Raw genomic sequence first — 12,866 nt, forward strand, 5'->3', positions numbered from 1 at the left:
GGCGGCGGAGCCGCTGCGCTCGGTGCTGTGGGTGAAGCAGCGGCGCTGCGCTGTGAGCCTGGAGCCCGCGCGGGCGCTGCTGCGCTGGTGGCGGAGCCCGGGGCCCGATGCCGGCGTCCCCGGCGCGGGTGAGTGTCGGGGTGCCGGGACCTGGGCAGGGGTGGCGTGGCTGGGAGGCCGGGGCTGGAGGCCAGCAGGGCGGGCCGCGGCGGGGCAGCTGGAGGGGAAGCGGCCGGCGCTGGGAAGGCGACAAAGGGCTCTGGGGAGTGCCGGAGGGGAAGGGCTGCGGCGCCCTGCGAGGAGGGGCGTGAAGTCTGGGCCTGGGCTGTCGCCTGCATGCCAGGACATCTCTCAAACCATGAGCAGGGCCGGTTCTGAGAAACTAATTAGGGACGGATCCCGAGGGGTGCAGGCCCCCTGTTTCAGTGTAGCTCAAGGACGGATGCTTTTCTCCGTTTGGCAGGGACCCAGCCACTAGAGGCACCTTGCGGGGCTGGGGGGAGCACTTCCTGTTGTCAAGAAGTTAGAGGGGCACCTGACCTGTTGGGGAGTGCTCCCCAATGGGGAGGTGTGGGTGCAGCAGGGTGGCCACATGACCTCAGGCCCACAGATTTGGAGGTGCAGTTAGATAAACACAGAAAGGCTTCTGCCTGGGGGTTCTGGTCCTCCTGGTGGAATGGGACAGGGACACCTGGACTGTGGGAGAGCAGGGTGTTTGGGTAGTGAGGAAGGGGAGGTGGGGGAGGGGGTTCCAGGCTGGCAAGACTCCCTGTCCTCAGTTTCATTCACACCTCTTGGCAAGTGCCCCCTGGGGGTGGCCAGTGTCCCACCCTGTCATTGTAGACACAGTCTCTGCTGCAGTGGAGCCTGTCCCACTAACGGGGAGGTGGAGGGGACACACAGGGACAGGTGTGTCCTAGGAGCTGGGCATGAGGAAGCCATGGGGTGCGGGGTCCTGCTGTGCAGGGTGGGCAGGTGACTGAGCAGTGCTCTACTCGGCCCTGTGACGAGGGACCTGGAGGGACAGCAGGTTCCAGGGCCCTCAGGCCACCAGGAGGCCAGTGTGGCAGGAACGGAGGGAGACAGGCCTGGACTGGCCCGAGGCACTGCCCCTTACGGTGGGTGGGCTGGGAGTGGGCAGGGTTTTCCCCGCTGAACAGTCAGGGGCTCCCTGTGACTTCTGGGAGTAGACAGGCAAGAGGGACAAGGAAGTGCAAGCGGGAGGCCTCTGGCCAGGCCTTTGGGGGTCCGTGGACCCCTGGAGCCCTCACACTGCCATGTCTGCTGCCTGTTTGTTTCTCTGTAATTATAAGGGGTGGGCGTGACAGAGGTCAGGATGCTCTGGTGGCCCAAGACGCTTCTTAGACTCCTTGTGAGCACTTGTGGGGTGCTTGGGACGCTTTCTGACTCGGAGTTGGGAAGCTCTGCAGGCGAGGGGGTGGGGCCAAGGTCAAGGTCAAGGATGACCTCCGATCCATCCGCGACCCAGTACTCGGTTTCCACCCTTGGGGTAGCAGCATCTTCAGAGAGCTTCTCTGCAGCCTCTGAGGTTTCTCTGATGCCCCCTGGGGAGAAAGTCTCGCCTCTTGTCACCGCTGGCCTCCTGGTACCACCTCTTGGGGGCCTCAAGGGGCAAGCAGATGCCTGGCTTGGGGCCTGGGAGACCGAGCTTTCCTCTAACGCAAGGCCAAGGCTGTCATTTTAAAAACAGAGAGCGAGAGAGGGGGAGAGAGGGAGAGAGAGGGAGGTGTGCCCGGAGCAGGGTCCCCACACCAAGACCCACCCCCGTGTCGCAGGCCTGTCCAGTGTGGACAGAGATGTCTTGGCATGTGAGCCCAGGACCACGACATGTGGGTCTAGCTGTGTCACGTGTGCCACTGCCTGGCCCCGAGACAGCCCTTTTAGGCGCACTGTCCGTACTGTGGCCGTGCTGCGCTGCTGTGCTGTGGCTCCCCCTACCTTAGGGAGGAAGAGGAGCCCAGCTCTTTGGGTTTTCTCCTGTAGGGCGCGTACGCTCACTAGAGAGAGACAGAGAGAGAGGGAAAGTGAGAAACCAACCTCCAGGGGGATGGCCACGCTGCAGTTCCTTCTCCTCCACTCCCCTCTCAGGGTTTTGGGCACACACACAGGGTGATTCTCAAGCCTCCAGCACCTTAGCCTCCATGCCACTTCATGGCCTGAGCCCAACTCTTGGCCACTGAGTTTGAGGCTTGGTGGGTGCAACTCCAGTTGCTGGGCTTGGAATCACCAGGCAGGAGGGCCTCCTTCAGGCTCTAGAGGCTGTGCCCACGCCAGGCAGGCCCCGCCGTGCGAAGTCACTCGTCTGTTCGCAGCGTCACGTCCTCAGCGGCTGCTGTTGAGGTTTCTGGGCACCGTGCTCTGGGTGTGGTGTGATAGCGACGTCTGCTTTGGCGTGTGCTTCCTGACAAGCAGTGCCCACTCCTCCTGTGGCTGCCCACTCCCACCCCCCCGTGACTGCCCACTCTCTCCCTTGGAAGACTGGCACTCCTGTGGAGGTTCATCCAGGGCCGCCCCCAGTGTGCCCAGAAGTGAGAAACCAACCTCCAGGGGGATGGCCACGCTGCAGTTCCTTCTCCTCCACTCCCCTCTCAGGGTTTTGGGCACACACACAGGGTGATTCTCAAGCCTCCAGCACCTTAGCCTCCATGCCACTTCATGGCCTGAGCCCAACTCTTGGCCACTGAGTTTGAGGCTTGGTGGGTGCAACTCCAGTTGCTGGGCTTGGAATCACCAGGCAGGAGGGCCTCCTTCAGGCTCTAGAGGCTGTGCCCACGCCAGGCAGGCCCCGCCGTGCGAAGTCACTCGTCTGTTCGCAGCGTCACGTCCTCAGCGGCTGCTGTTGAGGTTTCTGGGCACCGTGCTCTGGGTGTGGTGTGATAGCGACGTCTGCTTTGGCGTGTGCTTCCTGACAAGCAGTGCCCACTCCTCCTGTGGCTGCCCACTCCCACCCCCCCGTGACTGCCCACTCTCTCCCTTGGAAGACTGGCACTCCTGTGGAGGTTCATCCAGGGCCGCCCCCAGTGTGCCCAGAGGTCCTTCTGGAGAGGTCTCAGGGCCACGGCCTGGCTGCTGAGCTCCGCAGGAAGCTGCCTGCTCCTCCAGCGCAGGCCAGGCTGGGTTCCCGGTGCAGAAGTGCGGCCGCACCCACTCCGGGATTTCTGTAACTGTGCAGCCCCTGGAGGGAATCAGGCCCCGTGTGATTAGTTATGCTGAGGCCAATAGGGGTCGGAGAGACCATCAGAGGGGAAAGCCTGATCCAGTTCACAAGATGTTTAGCGGTCAGCAGGGGGCGCTACCCAGATCCCACTGTGTCCCCAGGTGTGCCCAGATGCACCTGGATGGACTGGGTGGGGGAATGTCAGCAGATTATGCAAAACCAGACTCTCGAGGACCTGTGAGGCGAAGCAGAGGGAGCAATGGGGGCTCCTAGTGACAGGGGAGGAAGGACAGGGCTGAGCAAGGTGGCCCCTTAGTCACCTGTGTGTCCTCCACTTTCTCCACTGTGCCATTGCTGTCCTCGGGCGTGAAACTGGAATCCGTGGATGGATTGCTCGCAGGGGCACGGGTGCGTGGTGGGGACCTGCTGTGTACCCCACGTTTCCTCCTGGGCCATGGCTCATGGGAAAGTGACCGAGTGTTGAAGAAAAAGACGAGGACGAGTGACGCAAAGGGGCGGTTTTCTGGGCGCAGGAGGCGGGTGCCTGAGGAAGCTGAGACGGCAAACGCTTTCTGTGGCCAGCCTGGTCGGAAGTAGGGCAGACTGAAAACAGGAAACCTCGGTGGGAGGGAGGCTTCAAAGTGGGTCGAGCATCGAACTTGAGAAAGGACTAGGATGCCGTCTGCGTTGCTCCCCTAGCTGTACTGAGTGCCCCGAAATTGACCACACTTGTTCTTTGGGGGGAGCTTCGGGTATGTTCGTGGCTCCATCTGTTGGGGGGAGGGTCCAAGGACTGGTGTTGGGGCCACTGCCCAGGCTCCTCCTTTGTAGGACCCCCTTCTTCCCACCAACCTCCACCTGGGAGGCTCTGAGGCTGGCAGTGAGCTTCTGGGCAGGTCTCTGCTGGATTTATGCAGGGTCAGCTGGTTGGCCTGGATCCCACATGGCCGACAGTGTGGTTCGAGTCCTGACCCAGAGGCTTCAAAACCACCAGGCACATGTGCATGTGTGCCCAAAATCTCAAGAGGAAAACGGAGAAGTGATTTCGGTGAGAGGGTGCTTTCTCACTTCCTTTGTCTCTCTGGCTAGCACATGCACCCTATAGAAAATTTAAAACACACTCACACGCACACTCTTTTCTTCCTACAAAAGAAATCCATGTTGTTGTAATAAGGTCTAGAAAACATAGAAAAGCACACAGAAAAACATGCTGTCAGTCTTACCCTGAGGAAATGAGTAATCCTTGATGTTTGTGAATGTGTAAATATGCATGAAAGAAAAGCTGGAAAATACACTGCAGAACGATTCCCTATTCCTGTGTGTTCTTTTAAAACGTAGTTGTTAAACATCGACTTTATTGAGTTTAATTTGCATGCAGTACAATTCATGCACTTAGGCGCGTAAGGACGCGTCGGTCAGTGGTAGATCCGTCCACCACTGCGGCTCCCCGATGAGCCCCGGGCTGTGCCAGCTGGCTGGCCAGGTGTGTGCAAGCACACCGTGGTGCTCCACTGTGCAGCCACCTAAGGACGCGTTTCTCACAGCACATTCTTGTCTTTGAGTGACACATGGCTTTGTTTTGCTGCAATTTGCTGACTGTGCACCTGTGTAAGCATCCCTAGAGCGAGATAGAGTGTGACCTGGGCCCTTCTGGGCTGAGGGCCGACCTCTGCCCATCGTCTCACCAGGGCTGCTCTAGCAGGCCACATTGGGGGACCACAGGGCGTGCTCCCATGCCTGGCCTCACCGTACTTAGACGAGAGTTATCCCAAGTCTGCAGTCTGTCCTTCCTGGTCACTAAGAGACACGACACCGTGAGCAGATCACCCGTCGGTGGGTTTCGGCCAACACCAGGGTCTGTGTGAGTAGAGTCCATGATCCTGTGGGGCGTGAGCTCCATCTTCCTGGGGTGCATGACTGATTGCTGTAGGGGGTATGTGCTCACCAGAGAGAGACAGAGAGAAAGTTAGAGAAAATGAGAAATCACTCCAGGGGACGGCCACACCGTAGTCCCTTCTCTGGATTTAGGGCACACATGCACATGCACCTAGCATGCTTTTCAAGCTGATGGGTTCAGGAGTCAACCAGCCAGCCAGCCATCTTGGGTCCAGACGCCTTAACCTTCACACCACCTGCTGGTCCCAAGGGCATGTTGTAAGACATGCTTGTGTGGGTTCTGCAGTGTTTCATTACATGGACATTATAAATACCTTTGTAATTGATTAACATTACGAAGGTTCTCAAAATCAGAAGCTAGTAGATTAAGGATTTTTATGCAAAAATACTTTCTTTGTATGTATTTTATTTTTTTAACAGGACTTTTAAAGGGTGTATTTATTCTACGAGAGAGAAAGGCAGGCTCTCCGGGGAGCCCTCACACTGTGACCTCTCCCCTGTTTCAGCAGCCCGGTGTGCCTGGCATCCTCAGGGAGGTCTGGGATGGGAGCCCAAGACCCGTCCTTTCTGGGCCCGGTTATGTTACCTCTGCACCATCACCTGGCTCCAGTCCTTTCAAGGAAAGAGAGGATAATATGTAGTCTTGCGTATGTGGGTATAGACCTTTCTAACCAAGACGGAATCCAGAAAGAATTTAGAAAGCTGGATTTTTTGACAAAAGGAGAAAAAAAAATTTCTTTTGTAAAATACCATAAATGAAAAATGGAGAGAGTTGGGCCAGCAGGTGTCGTGGAAGTTAAGGTGGCTGGATCCCACATGGCTGGCTTCACAGTTTGAGTCCCAGACCCAGCGTCTTGAAAATCACACTGAGCACCTGTGTTTGTGAGCCCCAAATCCCAAGGGGAGAATGGAGATGAGGGGCCTGTGGCTTAACCATCCCCCTGGGGTTGATTTCTCACGTTCTCTCTCTTTCTCTGTGTCTCTCTGTCCTGCTCCAGTGAGTACATATGCCCTATAGCAAAACCTAAACCCAAACTGGTAGGGGTGATATTTGCAATGAATGTGATATTCAAAGGGTTAAAAGGTTTTCAACAAATTTTATGCAGTGCATGTTTTTGAAAAACTATACTGTGTTTTATGGAGATGTACAACAAGTGTGAAAAAAATTTAAGAGAAAAATAATTAAAAATTTAAACTTACATAAAAATTGGTAGGAATCATTTATGTAAAGGTAACAGATCTTACATAGTTACAAGCCTCCAAGTGCTGCCTACCCAGTCCCTATGTTATGCATGCTAAGGAAGTTTTTATTTTATTTATTTATTTTTAAAAAATCATCCATCTAATTTTATTTATTGTTACTATTTTTTAAATTTGACCAGAGTGAGACAGAAAGGGAAAGTGAAAAAGCAAGCCTCCAGGTCTAGGATTCGAACCACAGTCAGCCATGAGGGAGTCCAGCACCTTAACCATCATGCCACCTGCCAGTCCTGAAAGTTTTTATTTTGTAATGGAACTTTCAGTTATCTTATTTATTTATTTTTATTTGCCAGAGGGTGTGTGCACTTGCTGGAGAGAGCAGGGGTGGGGAGTGAATGGTCACACCACAACCCCTTCTGTGTTTTTCCTCCTTTCAGGTTTTGGGGCACGCGCCTGCACGTGCCCAGGAGCTTTTTAAGCCGCTGGTTCTGGGATTCAAGCCGTACGGTCCGTGGGACCCAGCACATTCACCACCACAACACCCAGCTGGGCCTGGCAACCTTTTCTATATGATTTCCAGAGGGCGTGTGCACTGACTGAGCGAGCACCCTCATGGGGGTGTGGTCATACTGCAGTCACCTGTGCCCCGTCTCACGGGCTCGGCACACACACGTGGGCGGCATGTTCTCCAAGCCTCTGTGACAAGGACTCGAACTGCATTGGGCCGTGTGGGATCCGGCCCTCCGCGCTGTGCCTGCGTGGCTGTCCCGACCCCCTGTGCACTGCGCAGTCGGGAGTAGTGTAAGTGGTCGGACGATCGGCATGAGGAGACGCGGCGTGTGTAGATGAGTCTGTCCAGGGTCGCACGCTGATCCCAGTGGGGGCAGGTGTGCCGCTTTCTGGGCTTCATAGCCAGAGCTCAGGGCGACAGCAGTCCTTCCTTCCTGCTGTGTCTCTTCTGGAATTTCTTTCATTATTGTCAGATTTAACAGTAATTAAACACCGCCCAAAAACTTGGAATTACTGTGGCCGGATTCCAAGGCTAACCTTTTTTCTCTAAAATGGGTTGGCGACGCTTTCCTGAGAGGCCTGATAGCGAGCATCTTCGGCTTCTGGGCTGTGTACTCTGTCACGGCACTAACCCGCAGCTGACTGGTGCCACGGCAGCCGTGGACGGGGTGTGGACAAAGGTGCATGCTCTGTGCCAATAAGACTTTACTGACAGAAGCAGCAGCCTGGGCTGGGCCTGCTGTGGCTTACCGACATCGGCCCTACAGCGTGTTTAGTGAAGAAGGAATAGCAACATGCTTTATCATCAAAGCAGCTAACCACATGGCTAAAAAGATGTTTACTTTCCAAACATTAAAACAAAACAAAACACAACACAAAAACTTGTAGTCGGGCGGGCGCGCTTATTCGGGACCCTGAGCCAGTGCGGTGCTGGGTGGGCAGGACACATCCGACCCGGGAGGATTTAAGCCTCCGAGAAGTAAGAGCACATACTTGTGCAGACTGACCTCAGGCTCCAAAATTAGTCCAGCTAGTTACTCTCAAACCAGTTTCGTCCAAAGCTCCCCACACCCACCAAACTTTCATGTTGACTCACCCACAAAAGAGTGTATTGTGTAAGATTGTCTGTGGACGCGGGATCCGAACGTGTGCTCTGCTGCTGGCGGGTGGGGCGTGCTGAGCCCTGTTGGGTGGCTGTGGCATCGAGTCCTTCCGCGTCCTCCCTCTTTCCAGCCTAGCTCTGTCATTGCCGAGGGAGGGACGTCGAGGTGTCCCAGTGTAATTGTAGACCTGCCCAACTCCTTTCAGCTCTGTCAGTGTTTGCTTCGGGAAAAACCGTCCCAGCGATCCCGGGGCATCAGAAGCCATGAGGCCAGAGGGAGGGCAGGACAGCTCTGACCCTGACGGGACACGGTTAGGGCCGCCGCGCCTGCTTGGTGGCTGGCCCGCCGCCCTCTCCGTCTCTGATCAGCCCGTCCTTACATCTGCCCAGGGGTCTGCCTTCCCTGGCCTCGGCGTAGCCACGCTGGCTCTCTGCATCGATCACTGCACGCGGTGTCCTCCCACTGTTTCCATCATGGTTTGCAGTGAGTTTCTGTAACAGACAGCTCTTGTCCAGTTGCGTCCCTCTGCAAGTGTCCTGCGTCCTGACGCCGCCCCTCCCCGGGCCTCAGCGAGAGGGCAGGTTCCGTTGGAGCCGTGCCAGCACCCCTGGCACTCCTGGCTGCGACCCCTTCAGCTCCAAACCCGAGACATGGGGCAGGTAGGCACCCAGCCTACCCACCTGTCCCCCTGGGCCTCGTGCTCGCCACCTCTCAGCGTTCCGTCACGTGGGAGGCACGTGGCTTCCCAAGTGGAACCACGTGGCTTCCCAAGTGGAACCACGTGGAGCCAGCCTTCTCGGAAGCAGGGGGTCCCTGGGCATTTTTAAAGACCTTCCCCGTCCTTCAGAACGGATGATTTCCACAAACCTGAGGTCAGGGTCGCTGGCTTCCCTCTGTCCCCACATGGCTGTGGAGCCTGTCTGCTGACATTAAGCCTCAGGCCCTGCACCGCTCGGTCCCCTCTGGGTGTCCCTGGTCCTCTGAGCACCCCTCTTCCTCCAGCGTTGAGGGTCCAGCTGTCCCTTGAGCAGCTATAGCAGGCACACTGAGGTGTCCCAGGTGGCGCCATCTCGGGTGTGCGCCCAGAGAACGTTGCCCTTCCTGGTTCTGTTTGGGGAGTGGGTTGTTTCCTGCACACCCGGGGTACTGGCTGTGAGACACGGGTCCTGCTCACACGGAGAGGGCCTGTCTGAGAGCGGGCGCTCCCTTGGGGCGGGTGCTGAGTTGCTGCTGCTTTTACAGGCTCTTCCTTTCTCCTGGGACCTCGATGCCCTCATCTACCCCAGCCCTACAGCCTGGACCGTGGGCATGCACATGCCCAGTGCATTCAAGGGGTCTCTGGACTCTAACCCTAACCTGCCCCGAAGGTCAGCCTCTCACAGCACCCTGTCGGCGTGTGTGCCACGCATGGGCCACTAGGGTGAACTGGGCTGTGTGTGTCCATGGCACCCGCTGCCCTTCGCTGCCCCCCCCTTTCCGTGGTCCCCCTGCTGAGCCCCCTCTGGGTTCTCTGGGGTAGGGGTGATTTTCCCTTGTCCCTGCCTCCTCCCTCCCTGCTGTCCACATGCCCGGCTGCCCCGGAGCCAGAGCTGGAGAGGCAGGGAGAGCAGCACAGCTCCCAGTCCCTCGCTGCCCGGTGGGCCCTCTGGCCCGCCCTGCTGGGCTGTCACATCCTCTGGGAGCTGCCTCTGCGGTCAGAGTTCCCGGTCGCAGTCGGTGGGGAGGACTGGCAGGGCTCCCTGCGTCCTGGTGGGGCTGGAAAGCCCATGCGTGTGACATTTAGGTGCCACATTGGTGCCCTGTGTGCTGTGGGGTTACTGCCTTCCGGAACCCTCAGACAACCCTTTGAGGCATGGCGGGTCTGGGACTGGGAGCTTGGCGACTGGGTGAAGGGCCTTAGAGTGTGACAGGAACTCGGACTGAAATTCGGGGTGAGCTCCTCCTTCAGTTCTGTGGATTCCAGGGTTCCCTTCATTCGCCCCAAGAGGCCCTTGCTAGCAGGGTGCAGGGGCAAGGGCGGGCTCCTTGGGGCAGAACTCAGACCATTCACAGCACGGTGTTCCCTGAGCACTGATCAGTGCCCTCAGTCCTGGCCCCGTCTGGCCTCTAGGGTGCAGGACGATGCAGGGTTCTGGGCCGGAGCGGTGGGGTGCAGAGTGGGGCCCAGGCCAGCTGCCTGTGTGGTAGGAGGCCAGTTGGCATGGCCTCTGGCTCTGCCGGTGTTGGGTAAGCAGGTCTAGGATGAGGATGAAGCCACTAATTCCCAGTGTCACAGACGGGGTGCACAGGGCGAAGGTTCTGCCCTGCCCTCCAAGCCTCCTAGCTGAACGAGGAGCCCGGTCCTTGGGCTGGCCGAGCCGTGCACTGTCCGCCTGCTGCAACCCTAGTCCTAGAAGTCAGATCTGCTGTCGCCTGGCCAAGCTGGAACAGGTGCCAGTGGGACATCCTGGCAGGGGAGCCACGGGCTGGCAGGGCTCGGGCTAGAGGCCCTGGGACTCGGGCAGCCACAAGATTCTCCTGCAGAGCGCTGGTGAGGCAGCAGTGAGAGAGAACAAGGTGTGTGCCAAGCCAACACCGAATCCCTGTGAAGCAGCATCCCCCTCTGATGAGGTGAGCCCACTTCTGGTTTGCAGGCGTGCTGTTCTGGGACGAGTCGGTGCAGCACCTCCCACAGCAGGTGGTGGGCAGCCCGCAAGTGCAGTGAGGGTGTGGTGTTGGGAGTGTGACACCTGTCCTGTCTCCTACCACCTGTCCGCGGGCAGCCTGCGTGTGTCAGGTGTGAGTGTGTAGTTGGCGCGTCTGCATCGTTGGGGTGGGGACGGGCCTGAGAGTGGCCGTCATTAGGTGTTCGTACTTGTGACCATGACGGGCTGCTAGGTGTCACAGAAGCGCCTGCATCAGAGGTGGGCGCACAGCAGAAGTGTATGCGGAACTTCCCGTCCTACTCCTGGGCGTAGACTTTGTGCAGTGTAGACTCGCAGCTGGCTCGCAGGTTACGTGTTGTGTAGGAGGTGAATGCAGGATTGCTGTGTGTTCTCTTTGGGGACACGGCGAGGAGAGGGGATTATTCAGATCAGCAAGGTCCGGGGTACATCTTTGGAGTGGAAAGCTACCTTAAACAACATTGGCGCTGTGCCGTAGGAGGGAGTGCTTGAATAAAGATTGAAAAGCAGGTGTGGGGCCACCCCATACCTAGTGGTTAAGGGAGCCAGATTCCATGTCGCTGGCTGCAGTTCGAATCCCAGCCTGGTGTCTTGGAAGTCATGCCAGACACGTGTGCATGCATGTGAAGTCCCAGCGGGATGGAGAGATGGAGAAGGGCCGGCGGTGTGGCCGCGCCCCATCAGAGCGAGCGTTCTCTCAGATACACATGTGTGCCACCTGGTGACTTACAAGAAAACGGATTGTGTTGGTCTATTTTGTCTTCAAATGCCCTTTGTTCTCACTAGGAATCCGAGTTCTTCCTGTCTTTGAGGCCACTTACCCCCGCCCCATTTCCCATCGGGAACGCCCACACAGCCGTGAGGGATGTTAGAGTCCAGCCCTGCCCTGGTGCCCTGGACGACGAGGTGCTTGGCTGAGTGACCTCTGGTGTCTTCTCCTCTGTCCTGTAGGGTTATGATGTGCCTGTCCCAAAGGGTCCTGAGGACCATAGCTGGCACACGTGTGTTCTGTGGAGACATGCCAAAGCCACAGGGCCCGCGCTTGCCTGCCGCAGGGCTGCACGTTACCGCCACCCTCCTTCCTGGCCCTCAGCTGCAAACCATCGCCTCCTGGCGCCGCGTCGGAGGCCCCCTCATCCGCAGTTGCGCCAAGTTCTTTTCTGTCAGGGCCAGCCTTGGGCAGTGTTTTCTCTATAGGAGCCGGAGCAGAGCGGCCACTGGGCGGCACCCTTTGGGGCCAGCTGGTCTGATTCTTGGCATGCAGGGTCCCTGTGACCCCACTGCCACCCTGCCCACCCTCCTTCTCAATCCCGAGCAGGTGCTGGTGAATCTTAATGGGGAGTCCCAGCCCGGCAGGGCCTTACACAAGCTGTCAGTACTTCTCACGCGTGGGCTGAGTCACCACGGGCCAGTCGTAGCGGGAGGGAAGTCACATTGTCCTGACGTAGACCACAGCGCTGCGGCCGTGGAGGTAGCTGTCGGCGGGCCCTCCCCGCAGGCCTCCTGCGTGACACAGTGGCTGCAGAAAGGGGACGGGTCACCCTGACGACTCAGGAGGGCATCTGCAGGGCCTCAGCGAGCAGAACTGCCTCTAGGATTACTTTCTTTCTCTTTTTGAATTTGCTAGCCAGAGAGAAAGAGTGAGAAAGCACCCCACTCCCCGAGTTGGGGAGTGGTCACACGCACCTCTTCTTCCTTTGGGGATTTTGGGCACACATGCGCACGTGCCTGGTGTGTTTCTCAAGGCACTGAGCCCAGGCCTCGAATCGCTCAGTTGGCCAGGTGAGGTCCAGCCTTCCCACCACACCACCAGTCAGCCCCTATGCTTCTCGTAGGCGAGAGCTGCCTTAATTTTGAATGAAGGTTGGATGTTCCTACAGCAAAGTTCGCTGGGCCACGCGGTGCCGGGGAAGGTGTTTATGTTGTTGTGGGTAATTGTGAGGAGTCGGGACTGGCTGGTGACTCAGGTCTCTGGGGCATCCTTTCTCTCGGTGGCCTTTACCCCCCAGGAGCCGAAGCAGGATGGGTGTGAGGAGGTTGAAGCACCATGGCCGCTGCTCCGTGGCCTTGCCGTCGCCTGTGTCCGTGTGGCTGTGAGCCTTAGATGTCCACAGAACTTCAAGCTGCACTGCAGCTTGCTGACGTGAAGTCCCATGTGTACCCTTGACGGCGGACGTGTTTTCATGCTATCGGCACATCCCCTAAGGCAGAGGCATCGGCCTCCCAGGTGGCCGCAGGGCTCCGGCTGAGCCCCCTCGGCCCTGCCCCGTTGTCTGCGTACGGGGCACACGGGCAGCACCTGACGACCCCCTCCCC

At 57.9% G+C, this 12,866-nt stretch overlaps 1 protein-coding gene across 1 annotated transcript in view; it reads left to right on the forward strand.

Annotated features, from left to right (window-relative positions):
- Positions 1 to 12,866, forward strand: part of CERK (ceramide kinase) — a gene marked incomplete at its 5' end in the record, with an annotated part of 52,811 nt that continues 39,945 nt past the window's right edge. The window contains 1 exon segment of the mRNA XM_014582573.2: positions 1 to 128. Coding sequence (XP_014438059.1) covers positions 1 to 128 — 128 coding nt within the window.

This window comes from Tupaia chinensis, unplaced genomic scaffold, assembly GCF_000334495.1.
Source record: "Tupaia chinensis unplaced genomic scaffold, TupChi_1.0 Scaffold143651_1, whole genome shotgun sequence".
Lineage (NCBI taxonomy): Eukaryota > Metazoa > Chordata > Mammalia > Scandentia > Tupaiidae > Tupaia > Tupaia belangeri.